The 15,917-nt window shown below is 42.1% G+C and overlaps 3 protein-coding genes across 3 annotated transcripts; 1 reads left to right on the top strand and 2 right to left on the bottom strand.

The window, feature by feature from the left end:
* Positions 1-4,692: 4,692 nt before the first annotated feature.
* On the bottom strand, positions 4,693-5,088 carry LOC124281609 (uncharacterized protein P19A11.02c-like). The gene has a single exon (XM_046717542.1). The coding sequence runs from the start codon at positions 5,086-5,088 to the stop codon at positions 4,693-4,695; it is 396 nt and encodes a 131-aa protein (XP_046573498.1).
* Positions 5,089-6,331: 1,243 nt separating this feature from the next.
* Positions 6,332-8,950, bottom strand: LOC124281621 (protein lethal(2)essential for life-like). Its single transcript, XM_046717556.1, has 3 exons — positions 8,495-8,950; positions 7,633-7,809; positions 6,332-6,774 (listed from the first exon to the last, which is right to left on the bottom strand). Exons 1-3 carry the CDS (start codon positions 8,549-8,551, stop codon positions 6,625-6,627), a joined length of 384 nt encoding a protein of 127 aa, XP_046573512.1. The 5' UTR covers positions 8,552-8,950; the 3' UTR covers positions 6,332-6,624.
* Positions 8,951-12,597: 3,647 nt separating this feature from the next.
* On the top strand, positions 12,598-14,165 carry LOC124281633. The gene has a single exon (XM_046717567.1). It carries the CDS (start codon positions 12,754-12,756, stop codon positions 13,882-13,884), a length of 1,131 nt encoding a protein of 376 aa, XP_046573523.1. The 5' UTR covers positions 12,598-12,753; the 3' UTR covers positions 13,885-14,165.
* Positions 14,166-15,917: the final 1,752 nt, after the last annotated feature.

Genomic DNA, 15,917 nt, shown 5'->3' with positions numbered 1-15,917 from the left:
TCTCAGCTACAGAACCTTTCCTCGCTGCTCTCCGTTCACGTTTTGCTTTTTTCTCTTCTTGCTTCCTTTGCTCAGCAAGAGCTCTTTCCTTTTTCCTCCTCTGAACATTTTCTCTAAATTTAGCAACTGCTCTCTTCATGAGAGTCCTGACCCTCTCCGACTTCATCTTCTCTCTTAGCTCCTCCTGTCTCCTCGCACACTCAGCTCTCTGTATCATCCTCTTCTCCTTCTGGACGCGGCACATCATCTTGTACACGGCATCTTGGCCTTTGGTCAGCTTCTGAATAACATGCTGGTGTTCTTTGTACATAATATTCACCTGTTTCATCATCACAGCATCGCTCATGGTGTCAAAGTGCCGAGCTTCGTCCGATATCTCGGGTCTGTCCTGTTTTCTCAGTTGCGGAAGGTGATCTCCATGCATGCTAGCCAGTTTGAGGTATTTGGACCTCCGATTTTCCCTCACTGGAATAATTGGAGCCCTTCTTCGCCATATTGGTTTCTCAGTAGGCTTGTTATTAGACATTGTCATAATAAGAAAAGTTATTAAGGAATATTTTTAAGCTGCAACAATCGTCATTGTTTATGTACGTGTGACATTTCTTCACATAGTTTTGAGAAATGGAAACAAACGTATTTCACTTGCTTCAGTGTACTTACAATACTGATCTTGTAACGAGAGATCTGTGGCGTAGTAATTGGTAGATCCAATCTCAAGAGCGATGAACCTTCAGAAAGATCCAATGAAATCATAATATATAAACAGTTTCGATATATGCCCACTTCCGAACAGTCATGTCAAATCTCCTCGTCTTAAAGGTGCTTGATCCGACCCATTCCCAGGTGCTAACAGTGCTTCAATCTGTGCATGTCTGCCACCCATGACAACATGCTCGTTTCTTCCATGTCAGTTTGATTGTGTGCAATACTCCCAGTAGCGCCCAATATGACAGTCCATGGAGTCGCATTGTAAACATGTCTTACTCTCATCAAAAGCGTTAGGTAACGGGGAGCGCCGATCACAGTAGTCAGCCCTGTGTACGCATTTTCCTTTCACACTCATCCTAGAGGTGCCCTCCGTGTTCTCTTCTCATGGCCTGTAGCTCCGTAGTAATCTCCTTCAAGTGTTGTTAGATCCATACTTGATGTACTCCACAAAGACAATCAGCAACAAATGTTCGTATATATCACACTGTCACGTTAATCCATAGTCGTTCAACAAACGTTGGCAACAACTTAGTGAGCACAGCTTAAGACAAACATCCATAGATTAACAACCGTAAATCCAACAGAATGAAACATAAATGATGAAATGTTTCACATTTGTAAATACACCTCACGAGACCTTTGGAGACTTCTGACTTTATATGGGTGAGAAAAAGACAATAATTCATAGACCCCTTGACAATATTGATATGGTAGGCTCAAGTTGGCGGTTACCTCAACGGCATTCCTTTCTCTAGGAGACCGTCCCAAGCGAGAGACTGTATCGTGTCACATGGTCACCTTTGAACCTGCCAATAACGTATATACAAACCTTCGAACACGTCTGTGAATTGTCACCTATAGAATACACGTTACTGACAATATGATCAGGACAATAAAGACTTGATATCTACGGCGCATGGCTCACGCACATACAGAGAATCAATATATCGTAGGACTTCGACAAGGTTCTAAACTTTGTTCATATTCGTCTAGCATAAAGATTACTAAACAAAATTGAAACCTGGTACTTATATTGTGATGTGTTGGAATCATTGTAACTTTAGGAGACAGACTGGAATATCAGATATTCATGGCTGGTGTTGTTATTACAGTGAAGGCTTGTGTAAATTGGGCTTTTAAGTTTGTATGGCAGTGTGCTGTGATCTCTGATCTATTGAGTGGTAATAATTTGAGCATAAATGGTGCTCGTATTCGGGGTGTTATCTCCTTTACCATACACTTTACACGATACTGTCTTCAGCGAACATTATAGTTTACGGCCTAATCATTGAGTAAACCATGTTAAGGAGACGTCTAACTTTAGAATGAGACTTAGAATGCCGCCGCTTTTCTCCCTGTGTATATCACTGTTAAAGTTGTTGTTTTTATACAGTAGTCGGATATCTCCGCCTTGGTCTTGAGCTTCATCCGGTCATCACAACTGACTGAATCACGACAGACTGCATTGCGACATACTGTATGAAACCGGACTGAATCAAGGCTGACTGCATTGCGACATGCTGTATGAAACCGGACTGAATCAAGGCTGACTGCATCGCGACATACAGTATGAAACCGGATTGAATCAAGGCTGACTGCATTGCGACATACTGTATGAAACCGGACTGAATCAAGGCTGACTGCATTGCGACATACTGTATGAAACCGGACTGAATCAAGGCTGACTGCATCGCGACATACTGTATGAAACCGGACTGAATCAAGGCTGACTGCATTGCGACATACTGTATGAAACCGGACTGAATCAAGGCTGACTGCATCGCGACATGCTACTGTATGAAACCGGACTGAATCAAGGCTGACTGCATCGCGACATACTGTATGAAACCGGACTGAATCAAGGCTGACTGCATCGCGACATACTGTATGAAACCGAATCAAGGCTGACTGAATCAATCGGCTGTATGAAACCGGATTGAATCAAGGCTGACTGCATCAAGGCTGCGACATACTGTATGAAACCGGACTGAATCAAGGCTGACTGCATCGCGACATACTGTATGAAACCGGACTGAATCAAGGCTGACTGCAATGAAACGCGACCTGATTGAACCGTATGACTCAAGGCTGACTGCATTGCGACATACTGTATGAAACCGGACTGAATCAAGGCTGACTGCATTGCGACATACTGTATGAAACCGGACTGAATCAAGGCTGACTGCATTGCGACATACTGTATGAAACCGGACTGAATCAAGGCTGACTGCATTGCGACATACTGTATGAAACCGGACTGAATCAAAGGCTGACTGCACTGATTACCCGGACTGAATCAAGGCTGACTGCATCGCGACATACTGTAGGCTGGACTGCAAGGCTGACTGCATTGCGACATTGTAAAACCGACTGATTAATGACAGACTGAGAACTGAATTAGTCTCGACTGAATGAATCGAGACTGACTGCGCAAGGACAGACTACAAACCATTGAAGCACCTGTTTCCCAATTCTACATTAGAGACAGGCTAACCAAATATAACAACGGTTCGTGTTTGCGTTAAGTGCGGGGTGTGCAACAAGTAAAGGAAGCGTGGTCTTCCTAAATCTATTTTCTGTGTGTTTAACTTGAATAAACACAGCTGATTGCTTTCAGTATTGGTCCCAGTAATGTTGGTGTGCGTGTTCCACAGACATGTGTCATTATAGATAAGATTTGGGTGTCGATGATAGACCGATAACTCTACACAAATCATACGCTCGGTGTAATGACCAGGGGAGCGAGTGGCACACGCACACAGCCCCAGCCCAGCCAACGCCAATAATTAACTGCCGTGTTTACTAAGGGCACGGACTCCGGGCATATATATATGAAACACCCTTCAATAGTTACACGTGGGTGTTTCAATTAAGTCAGGTCTTCACCCTGACCTGTCAAAAGCGCAGATAAAGTATTACGATACTGTTTGTGGATGGTTTAAGGGAGATATATTGGTAAGAATCAATACGACACCAGTGAGGTTAATATATATTGATAGATATCGATACTCTATCGATACAAAGTCCCAGGATCTTTAATATGATGACACAGCAACGTTCGTATCTTGCAGGTTTTGTCTCTGAAAACATGGATCACGTCTCTTTAGTAATGCGTCAGTAAATGAAACATCCTATTTGATGTGGAAAACTTTAATAAAGGCTGTACAACGGAAGGAAAACCTCATTATTTTAGTAATGGGTGTGTGAGAGAGGGAATTTATGTGTCTGTGCGCGTTTATGTGTGAAGGTGTATTGGTGCCTATATATATATATATGTGTGTGTGTGTGTGTGTGGGCGTGGTGACGTGCGTGTGAGTCTGTGAGTGTATACTGAATGTATGCATGTGTAGACGTGAATCTGTGTGAGCGTGCGGTCTAACAACGTTCGTCCATTAACACAACAGTGTTCCAAATCTCTCTCTCTCTCTCTCTCATCATAGTTTTCTGTTGGATCAATCATTTGATCCTTAGCAAAGTGTGAATGGTATATTTTACAGAAAAATACTATTCATAAAAAATAATCACAAAATATAATGAAAAGGAGCCCACAGACTTTCTTCACTTTCCTGAAACTGTGGGAATCTAGATCTGCAACATAATCTAGACCTGCATATATTTGTTTCAGGGTCTGTATGACAGGCTAATGTTACTGGTGCTGATTCTTACTACCAAGTCTTACCCGGATTGAAACCACGTGATTACAACACGTGTTACTTAATGTGCGTTCATGTCATGAGAAATAGAAGAAACTGAGATTTTCGCGACTTGGAGCCATGTTCCAGCAACACTCTACACTGCTACACACAAGTTGTAGGAGTCACGATGCTCATCCCATCACCATCAGTTGTAGGAGTTATCATGCTCATCCCATCACCATCAGTTGAAGGAGTCACGATGCCTATCCCATCACCATCAGTTGTAGGAGTCACGATGCTCACCCCATCACCATCAGTTGTAGGAGTCATCATGCTCATCCCATCACCATCAGTTGTAGGAGTCACGATGCATCATCACCATCCCATCATCATCAGTTGTAGGAGTCACGATGCTCATCCCATCACCATCAGTTGTTGTAGGAGTCACGATGCTCATCCCATCACCATCAGTTGTAGGAGTCACGATGCTCATCCCATCACCATCAGTTGTAGGAGTCACGATGCTCATCCCATCACCATCAGTTGTAGGAGTCACGATGCTCATCCCATCACCATCAGTTGTAGGAGTCACGATGCTCATCCCATCACCATCAGTTGTAGGAGTCACGATGCTCATCCCATCACCATCAGTTGTAGGAGTCACGATGCTCACCCCATCATCATCAGTTGTAGGAGTCACGATGCTCATCCCATCACCATCAGTTGTAGGAGTCACGATGCTCATCCATCACCATCAGTTGTAGGAGTCACGATGCTCATCCCATCACCATCAGTTGTAGGAGTCACGATGCTCACCCCATCATCATCGGTTGTAGGAGTCACGATGCTCATCCTATCACCATCAGTTGTAGGAGTCACGATGCTCACCCATCACCATCAGTTGTAGGAGTCATGATGCTCATCCCATCACCATCAGTTGTAGGAGTCACGATGCTCATCCCATCACCATCAGTTGTAGGAGTCACGATGCTCACCCCATCACCATCAGTTGTAGGAGTTATCATGCTCATCCCATCACCATCAGTTGTAGGAGTCACGATGCTCATCCATCATCATCAGTTGTAGGAGACACGATCCTCACCCCATCATCATCAGTTGTAGGAGTCACGATGCTCACCCCATCACCATCAGTTGTAGGAGTCACGATGCTCACCCCATCATCATCAGTTGTAGGAGTCACGATGCTCACCCCATCACCATCAGTTGTAGGAGTCACGATGCTCACCCCATCATCATCAGTTGTAGGAGTCACGATGCTCATCCCATCACCATCAGTTGTAGGAGTCACGATGCTCACCCCATCACAATCAGTTGAAGGAGTCACGATGCTCACCCCATCATCATCGGTTGTAGGAGTCACGATGCTCATCCCATCACCACCAGTTGGTGAGTGTGATTGAGCAGGTGTGAGGCCTCTTTGAACAGTAATACAGTTATGTCACGGAGTGTCAGCTTGACGCACGGGTGACGCAGGTCTAGTCACTTACCAATTTGGTGACTGACTGACTGAGTTTAGTTTTACGCGGCTTTTAGCAATATTCCAGCAACATCATGGCGGGGGACACCAGAAATGGGCTTCACACATTGTACCCCTGTGGGGATTCGAACCCTGGTCTTCTGCGTGACGAGCCAACGATTCAGCCAGTGGACTATCCTACCGCCCCACCAAGTCGGAGACATCCACCGGGGGATGGTGCTGACAAACCTTGAACCTGTAAGGTGAACCTACGGGATATTGTTCAGTACACAATGACACCGAGTGGCATTATATCCCAGTCATTAAGTGTCACAACGCAATGCTTCCAGTCATATCGGTGCCCTAGGTGGAGCTCAGAGTCAGAATTGTATCAGTGTGTGATTAACAGTATGAGGACGATCAATATCGACACACATTACAATCAAACCACCTAATAAACAGTTGACAAAGTCCGATTGTAAGACTCATTTACAAATAATGATTCAATCCATTAGGATACAAGTATTTTATTCTTCAGTTTCGGAATCACAGACTTTGGAAACCTGACAAAGATATTAATACATATTTTATACATTTCATATAGGTCTACAAATTTACTTCAGGTTGAACTAAATATTTTCATTTGCATTAATTAAATTAAAACCATATTTTTAATTGTTTACACTATTCCGAAGAGCCACATAAATTCATAAGTTTCGTCAGATCATACCATGCACACCCATACATCTTGCTTTCATCATTTTACATGCATCTATCACAATTGTCACTTTCAAGTATATTTTTTCAGTCTGTCTTTCCACCTTCCTTATTCGTCCCTTCCTTCTGTATTTCTATCACTCTCTCTGTACTCTCCTCTGCCCCTTTCATCTTGGCCTCAATCACCAGGAAACCGTCTTCTGTCAGTTTTGACGTCATATTTTCTGCATCAACGTTCTGAAAAAAATGTTTCATTTCTCAGAAAGAGGCAGTTGTCAGCTGGAATGATTAATGCCAATATTCTAAGCAGTACTGTGATATTACATCTGCTTCCAAAAGAAAAGACATCATCCCACCCCTAGAAAACAACAAAAATGATCACAATGAGAGCCTACGTTAAACGAAGCCGGTTCATTTTACAGTTGGGGTCCACATATCTATAAAACAAGACATTTCATAAATATGTGATTTGAATATGATTATGAATCATGCAATATTGTGAAAATTATGTAATTATCACAGGCAACATTTTCAATTTTTTCTTTCGTCGGCAGTTCATTTCACAGGCCGCCGTTTATACAGATGAAATATTGTTGTCAGCAGCACTCAGTCATTTACAATGTGTCAATGACACAGCCGGTCATATGAAATACAAACATGTCACTCACTGTTGTTGATCATATCGCAATAGTATGTGTCTCGAAGAATCCAGGTAGGACATGCAATTATCACAGTGCGTTGCGTCAGGCGCTACTTGAGAATAGGTCTAACAGAGTTGCCTCCCTTCAATCTCGCATCAAACTCACCAGTTTAATAGGGTTATTTTCAATAGCTATATATGCGATTACATATATTAGGTAAAGGCTACATACGTTGCAGAGAGCTAAAGCTTGCTTCTAATTCCTTGTTTCCGTCGATGACAGGTTTTCATTATTCAGGTTGCACTGCATACAATTCTAACCTGTCTTATGCCATAAGATGGGTGTATTTCCCACAGACTCACACCATATCTCTCTGTATTGACCGGCTACAGCAGATTCCTAGTGTATAAATAATCTATGACTGTAACATAGAGTTTGTCTGGGTGAGACTTACCTCGGGTAGGAGGAACTCCCGCGTAAACTCCCTGCTGACAAAGCCGTGGCCATCTGCCCTGGTCTCGTGTTTGCCCGAGATGACCAGTCTGTTCTCCACCTGGCTGACCTTCAGGTGCTCCACGTCGTACTGCTGGACGTCGACCTTCACCTCGAACGTGTTCCTGTTGTACTTCACCTGTAACCAGGAACAAGATGTTCGAGAGATGCGACTGTTACATATTAAAACACTATAAACATCATAACTTAAAGAAAGACGAAAGGTTAACGCTAACGCTTTTACACTAGAAACTAACAATCATAATAATTGTTCATTTGATACTAGTACTGACTCAAACAATTATAGCAGTTTATGAAGAAGTATGCGCTGAAAAGTTCCAACGAAATGTCCGGCTTTATGTGACATCACAAATCCCTTTTTATATCAGTACTTCAACTCATATTCCCTCTGTTATTAGTATTATGATCAGTATATATGTATAACGATTAGAATGGTTGTTTTGTTGTTTCACGCTGCAATCAGCAATATTCCAGCCATAAAGCGGTCTGTACATAATCGAGTCTGGGCTAGACAGTCCAGTGATCAACAGGGCAAGCATCGACCTACGCTATTGTGATAAAATGACATGTGTCAACAAAGTCAGCGAGCCTGACCACCTGATCCCGTTAGTCGCCTCTTACAAGCATGGGTTACTGAAGATCAATTCTAACCCGGATCTTAACGGGTGTATAACACTTAAATATGATTCAACTCGCGTAAACATAATATTATACTGCTAAAGAGATGTATACCTGAAATACTAATATTTTAAATTAGCGCCTGTCTAAATGTTGGACTGAGTTCATATCACGCTCCCACCCACCTCTGCCGTCTCGGTCCTGGTGAATGTCTCCCCGGGTGTGGAGCGCTTGTAGAACATGGGGATGCCATGCGTCTCTTCATCTCCTCCATCGTCTTGCTCATGTCACGAAAGTGGTCCTCAATGCCGGATCGGAAAAAAGGACGCATATCCGAGAAGAACGCATCCCTGGGTGAATGTGATCGGGACCATGGAAATCGAATAGGAAGATCTCTTCTGTATCCGCGTACACAGGCAATGTTGTTATTGCGCAGTTGCCGACAAACCCGGGGAAAAACTTGTCGCAGCATTTTTACTGACAGTCAACACAGGTTGAAATCTACAGTGGGATAGACAGATATGTTACTCTGATAAACGATGAGCTTTTCTGATGCAACTGACAACCGCTACAAGTGTTTATATAGAGAGAGTTCCCACTGACAGACCGCGGAGAATGACCTGGAACGTTCCATGTAATCCTTCACTCAAGCCAATCAGGTAGCTGGAAAATCCGCTGTTACTAATAATAGACGTAGAGGTCGCTCGATTGCGTGACTGCACCTGTGGGGAATTCCCTTGCCTGGCTTCGTGGACGTTTGACGATTTGCTGTATTCCGGGAGAAAATAAACACCATATTATGAAATGAAAGTTTTATAATCTATATTTCATGTGACTATGTGACAGGGATGGGATTAATCTATTCGTATCCAACATCGATGGGTTGTAACCTATGTTATATTTGGGATTACACTTTCTTAGTAAAGTACAAATTCTAGTACTTTTTTTAGTTGAGCCTCATACGGGAATCGAACTCACACCCTCAGAGTCAGGCACACAAAGTTGGCCGCCTAACCCGAATCCCGGATGGGGCTCAACTCAAAAAAGTACTAGAATTTGTACTTTACTGAGAAAGTTTAATCCCAAATATAACATAGGTTACATTTGACCACTTTCTAAATGGCATTGTGTAATCATCGATGGGTTGGTCAAGCTCGGGGACTTTGCCAGTGCTTAAGGACGCAATAATATATATCAAACATTATTGTTTGACTCGATTATTTCATGGCAGCTACATATTAAGTTTTCATGGTTTTTCTACAGGCCTAGTGTGATATAGCTAGACTATTTCCACATTATACAAATCGTATGTCAGCCAGTCTTCCCAAACAAATAGATAAAAATGAAAAAAAAAAACACTTGCCGAAGAAGTGGGAAAAAGCCACCCATTGTCAAGAGTGAGTGAGTTTAGTTTTACGCCGCACTCAGCAATATTCCAGCTATATGGCGGCCAGCTGTTAATAATCGAGTCTGCACCAGACAATCCAGTGATCAACAGCATGAACATCAGTCTACCCAACTGGGATACAATGACATGTTTCAACCCAGTCAGCGAGCCTGACCACCCGATCCCGTTACTCGCATTGTCAAGAAACACAAGAACAGTGTCAAGTCGTTTTAATGCAATTTATCGTGCATACGAAAGGTGGCCCTATTGGCCAGGGGCAGTCTACAGTCAGGTAGCAAAAAAAAAAGGTAGGTCTACCCGAGGTATAACAAAGTGTATTGGTATTGTTGGAAAGTTTAGAATCTCTAGTTTTCCAAAACCAACGTTGACTTGATAGTGTCGGACAGCATGTCACTTGCGGGCATTTTTTATGGTAACTATGCTATTTTTCAGAGAACGCGACTGCTATATATAAAGGAATATACAGTACAACCAGAAATGATTGAGAATTTAAGATTGTAATGTTTTATGTTTTTTTTTCACTCATTACTCACGTATTAAATGTGAATATTAGCAGAACATAACTCCAGATTCAAAGACAGGTGAACAGTTAGTATTTTGTCAAGTCACCATGGGCAGCAATGCAGGCTTCAATGCGGCGGGGCATACTACTGATCAAAGAAGTTAGAAAGTCGTGGTCCATGCTGTCCCAATATCGGACCACCTCTTCTTTCATTTCAGCAATATTTGTCAGATTTTTCTTATTGACACTTTCCTTCATAAGTCCCCAAACATTTTCTATTGGATTTAGGTCAGGGCTATAGCTTGGCCAATCTAATAATGTCATATTTTGGGTACGAAACCAGGCCTGTGAATGCTTTGAACGATGTTTTGGGTCGTTGTCCTGCTGGAAAATCCAAACATTTCCATAGAACACGTGAGCAGATGGAAGTAAATGTCCCTCGAGAATATCTGTGTACCGCTCACTGTTCATATTCCCTTCAAATACACAGAGGGGCGTTGCCCCTAACACAGATATGCCACCCCACACGTTAAATTTCGGACTGCACTTTGGGCGCTGATACAAAGGTTTTTCAGTTTGTTTGGTCCAGAATTTCAGTGGATTAGGAAACAGCCACACAGAACTTTCATCTGAGAAAATCATATTGTCCCAGTTAAAATTTCTATGCTGTAAGCACCAGTTCAACCTTCGCTCCTTTTGTTCAGGTTTCATGATCGGCGATGGAATTCCTCGACTTTTCTGCGAACCCATTGCAAGCAGCTCAGTTCTAATTGTCTCCTTACAAACGGCCACAGTTCCTATATCAATCACATTCAGCCTTAAGTTTTCTAAACTCCTTCGTTTGTTTTTAGAAACAAGAATACCAAGCCGCCTCCTGTCACTGACATTCAATTTTCTGGGCCTACCTGCGCCTCCCTGGTGCTCAGTGCCATATCCATTTGCAATATTTTTCAAAACACAAAAAACAGTGGACAAAGGGATGCCTGTTCTACTTGAAATTACTTTAGCTGATCTGATGTCCTTGTTATAATACTCTAAAATCAACTTCCTCTTCTCTAAATCATCCATACTGAGGATCACTGAATATGTCGTCTGCTAGCAAGTAAACAAAGGGGGATAACTCTTCACAAACTAATGAAAAAGGATTAACGGAGTTGTCTTTCTTGAATGAAACCAAGCACTTGATAGCTGGTCAAGGTTTTTTATACTAGAAATCCAATTAAACATATTCCTAAAATTCTCAATAATTTCTGGTCATACTATGTATTCACTATGAATAGTGATTATGAGCTATAGTCCGTTTGATTTCATTTGAGACCTTTGAATTGCTCACTAACACAAAATCTAATAATTACAACATAACCATATTGTGGTTTTGTGGTAGAACAGCCAGGTGTGCGAGTTAACGCCCTTGTTTATACCTGGCTGTTCTACCAGCAAGTGGTCCCCCACGTAAAAATAGTGACAACAAAATAATGATCGTTTGTTAAACAACTTTTTTATTCGGGTGTCCAAAATTATGAGACAAATATTCAGAGTTGATCTGTGGATTTCATGTGACTGTGCAAAATTTGGTTTTGTTGTAATTATTAGATTTTGTGTTAGTGAGCAGTTCATCGGTCTCAAATGAACTCAAACGGACTGTAGAGATAGTATCAGTTTTGAGAAAATCAATGCATGTGCTGAACCAAGCACTAGTCCACTGAACCATGTAAAATAATAAGGTCACGCTCAAAGGTCACAGCAATCAGATTTCTTGCTATTCTGGCGAGTAGAGCACCATGTATTTGGTATCATAAGAGATCACACAGACTCGTCGTTCTGACAAAATCCTTCTCGGGCCAGTATATGTTCTACTGACAAAACTAAAATTAGTCATAAAATCCCTTGTCATGAAAATCTTAAAGAAATTAATTCTTCTCCTGTCTCCTCATCCCCGACCTAACCCCCACTCCGCCCTACCACATGTACACTACAACTCTTTATGATATACTATATGTAGCCAATCCCTACTGCTACCAATGTGTATATAGACTATGTCTCATCAACACCCAGTACTACCAAGATATAGACACGTGAAATCGCGCCATGGTTAGCATGAGGAACAATAGTTGATGTTATGATTTTAGCTATGAAGCCTCACATAAAAGGAATATTTGTCCATGAGCATAACAGATTATCACTTCCGTATTGATCCGAGAGAAGCCAGCCAGACGGAATATTCTCGGCCAATCGGCAACATCTGCTCAGCCGATAGGCTCCGCCTACTGTGCTATATTTAGAACTGCCCACGTGATACCCAGTTCAGTAAACAAAGGCACGTTGTCGCTCGTCTGGAAAGATCCATAAGTTTCTAGTTCAGTGCACTTTGGGTATATAAGTCTGGCGATTTCTCCACTAGTTATTCACTCGTCAGTCTACACAGAGCCACTTCAGCCGACGGACCTTCATATATATATATATCCTTATTACCGAGTTCATTACAAAACTATATCAAAGGCCTCATTACACACTGGTTTGTTGAGCCTGACAGCATGTTTGTTCAAATTGTTCCAGTCCACATGCCTGATGATAGAAGTCCTCAGCGCTGGGGGTATATTCCCCAGAGACCTGTCTGCCAAAGTTTGATGGTCAAGCACTTCCAGGAGATGCTTAACCAAAACAGACAGTCTCCATGGAAACACAGGAGCAAAGGTGGCAAGATTCCCTTGCGTTATCGACCCCTTGGTCAACAGTGTCCTGCATCCACGCGGAGACCATGCAGGAAGCTGAAGAATAGGCGGAGCGAAATACCAGAGGAATGTCCCATATTGCGTAAAAAATCCAAAGTGATGAAGACGAAAACTCTTGGTTCTCTGGACCTTCGGGGCTTCAATACTGACGAGGTCAAGGTGAAGGTAACTGATGAAGCCGTTACTGTATCTGCCCAACGGGATCACCCAAACGCCTCATTCCAAGTCAAAAGGTCACTCCCGCTGCCTCCCGATGCCGACAAATCGGAAATCGTGCACAGATTTGTTGATGGTGAAGTAATTGTTGAGAGGCATGTTTCCCTTGAGGGGATAGAATGCAACAACAAAGGCTTTTCAGAGGGAAATATCTCCGACAAGCAAGTGGTTGACTCTGACTGTAAGTGTGAGGACGAAAGAGCAAAGGCAACAAGAAACGAAGAGACCGGCGAATGTGCTGTTCACAGAGACAGGACAGTGGCCGAAGATGGCAGCGAGAGATTACTGTCAGTGGAGAAGCAGGTATCAACAGGCCGAGTTGAGCAGACGTGTGAGACAGAAGGATCTAACGGTAAAGAGGATGCAGTAGATTCAGAGTCTGTTGCAGTCACACCTGACGTCATATTATCTGAAGTCACTGGCGTCAAACCAGAGTTTAAAGTTCAACTGGACCTTTCTGACTACCAACCAAATGACATACGGGTGAGATTCAAACACGGCGAACTGGTTGTTGAAGCAGAGCGACAAATAAAGGGAGACAACTTCTGCGAGACTGAAAAGGTAACTCGGCATATACATGTCCCGGAAAATGTGGACGAGTCTGAACTGAAGAGTATTGTTCGTGGCGGAGTGATGACAATCCGGGCACCCTTTATTCCTGATGAGAAAGGCAGAACACTCTCGAGTTCTTCTTACCCATTGATGTGGGATCTGTGATCAAGTCTTTCTCTGAACAATTTTTCATTACCACCCGTATGCACGTATTTGTTTTGAATAGTCTTTGTTTCCTTTGTATATATCTACATTGCTATCACCAGGAGCCAGGTCTTGTTGTTTTATGACTTTTTTCAAAAAGTAAATAGTGAGAATGCAAATGATTAGTGCAGTCATGTTGTTTGAAATATATCTGTTCAGGAATCATACACATTAAATTATTTATTTTGTCATTGCCACGTTAATATCGTTTGAAATACTTATTAATAAATCATGTTTTGACATTTCTACTTTTGTTGTTCTTTCACTTAAGCAAACTGATATACTGTGAAACATCACTCACTCATTCAATAACTTCAGGCCTGAAGAATAACTTAAACCTGACCAGGCGATGCATGGTCGATGGGAGAGCTAGATGTTCAAGCATTCCCTCGTCATGCCGAGGACCAGCGATTGAATCTTTACATGGGTACAATGCATGAGTTTAGTTTTACGCCGTACTGAGCAATATTCAAACTGTATGGCGCCGGTCTGTAAATAATCGAGTCTTGTCCAGACAAGCCAGTGATCAACAGCATGAGCATCGATCAACGCAACTGGGATACGATGACATGTGTCAACCAAGTCAGCGAGCCTGACAACCCAATCGCATTAGTCGCTTCTTACGACAAGCATGGTCTGCTGAAGATCAATCCTAACCCGGATCTTCACGGGTCGATGCTGATAAAGATTTACTCATTCACATAGCGGGTAGTGAGTGAGTTGGGTTCTATATGGTCGTTCTGGAGAATATTTCAGTTACATGAGCACTTGCCAGTCTGATGTGAGATTAAAGCACAACGTGGTGTATGTATTGGACTTGTGACTAATCATGTACGTCGGCATGGTGCTGACTGACCAAGGGTCATAATCAGCTTGAATTTGGGATTGGTCAACTTTCTATAAAATGTATTCTGTCCTTGCTACTGGACACATCATCACACCAACTCAGCGCAGTCCAGGACCCATTTCACAAAGCTGTCGTATCGCTATGACTGTCGTAAGTCTATGTTACAGTGTAGGAGTACAACAGTCATAGCGGTACGATAGCTTTGTGAAACGGGGTCCAGTTGAATGTACTCTCATATGGGTTGTGTTAGGAGTTTCTTCAAGAATCTGTGAACAAGTCAGGAATCACAAGTAATCCATCTTTTCAATGATACTGATCCAAGAATGAAAACTCTTAGCTTCTTCTCTTTATCATCACGTTAATCATAAATTACTATTATATAGTAATACAAAACTCGAGTATCGTATTTACTTCGTGTAGAATGTGTTGTTAAATATGTAAAATGTTATTATTTATCATCGTATAGCCTGTCTCAAAGAAAGGACACACACTTGATCACCATCTGGTTTGCTTCAATGGTAGGAGTGTAATGCCAACACTTTCACCTGAATGAGATGACTAAAATAGAGCTCCTGTGTCATAAACATGTGATTTAGATAATTCTCAATTTGAGGAATTGGCATTATTGTGATTTCTCTCGCTTTTGTCCTGATGTCTAGTTTATATTAGTGTTGATTTTATGCCGACTTCCTTACTTACCTTCAAGTCATGTTTCCAAAATATAAATGGATGAAGAATGAAAAGTCCCCAAACAGGTAAGGGTTTACAATCAAATGCAAATTCATATGACAACAATTGAAGTGATAAACAATCAAAGTGTTAGGAACTAGGTATCTGCAAGGAATATTCTACTGATTGTGTAACCAGTAACACTTCCTATTTGTAAGGTGGGGGGAAGTCGGTTCTTCTTGAGAATATATAACCTAAATGTGATGACATCAAAGTGACTCTGCACAGATGAATTGAATGATTTGTGTCTCCTAAAGTTTTTTTCAAGAAAACACACGATGTCTGACGTCGGATTTTGTCATTGTTAAATAGGCGACATGTCTGTAGAGAAAACTAACCACTCTAAAACGCCATTAATCTGGAAATGACATACAGAATGTGGTTCTGTAATTTTGCGTTCGATTGTAAGAAAGGAAGC

This window comes from Haliotis rubra, unplaced genomic scaffold (assembly GCF_003918875.1).
Source record: "Haliotis rubra isolate DU_JTF1 unplaced genomic scaffold, ASM391887v1 Scf286, whole genome shotgun sequence".
Taxonomy (NCBI): Eukaryota; Metazoa; Mollusca; class Gastropoda; order Lepetellida; family Haliotidae; genus Haliotis; species Haliotis rubra.
This window is presented reverse-complemented; position numbering and strand designations above follow the sequence as displayed.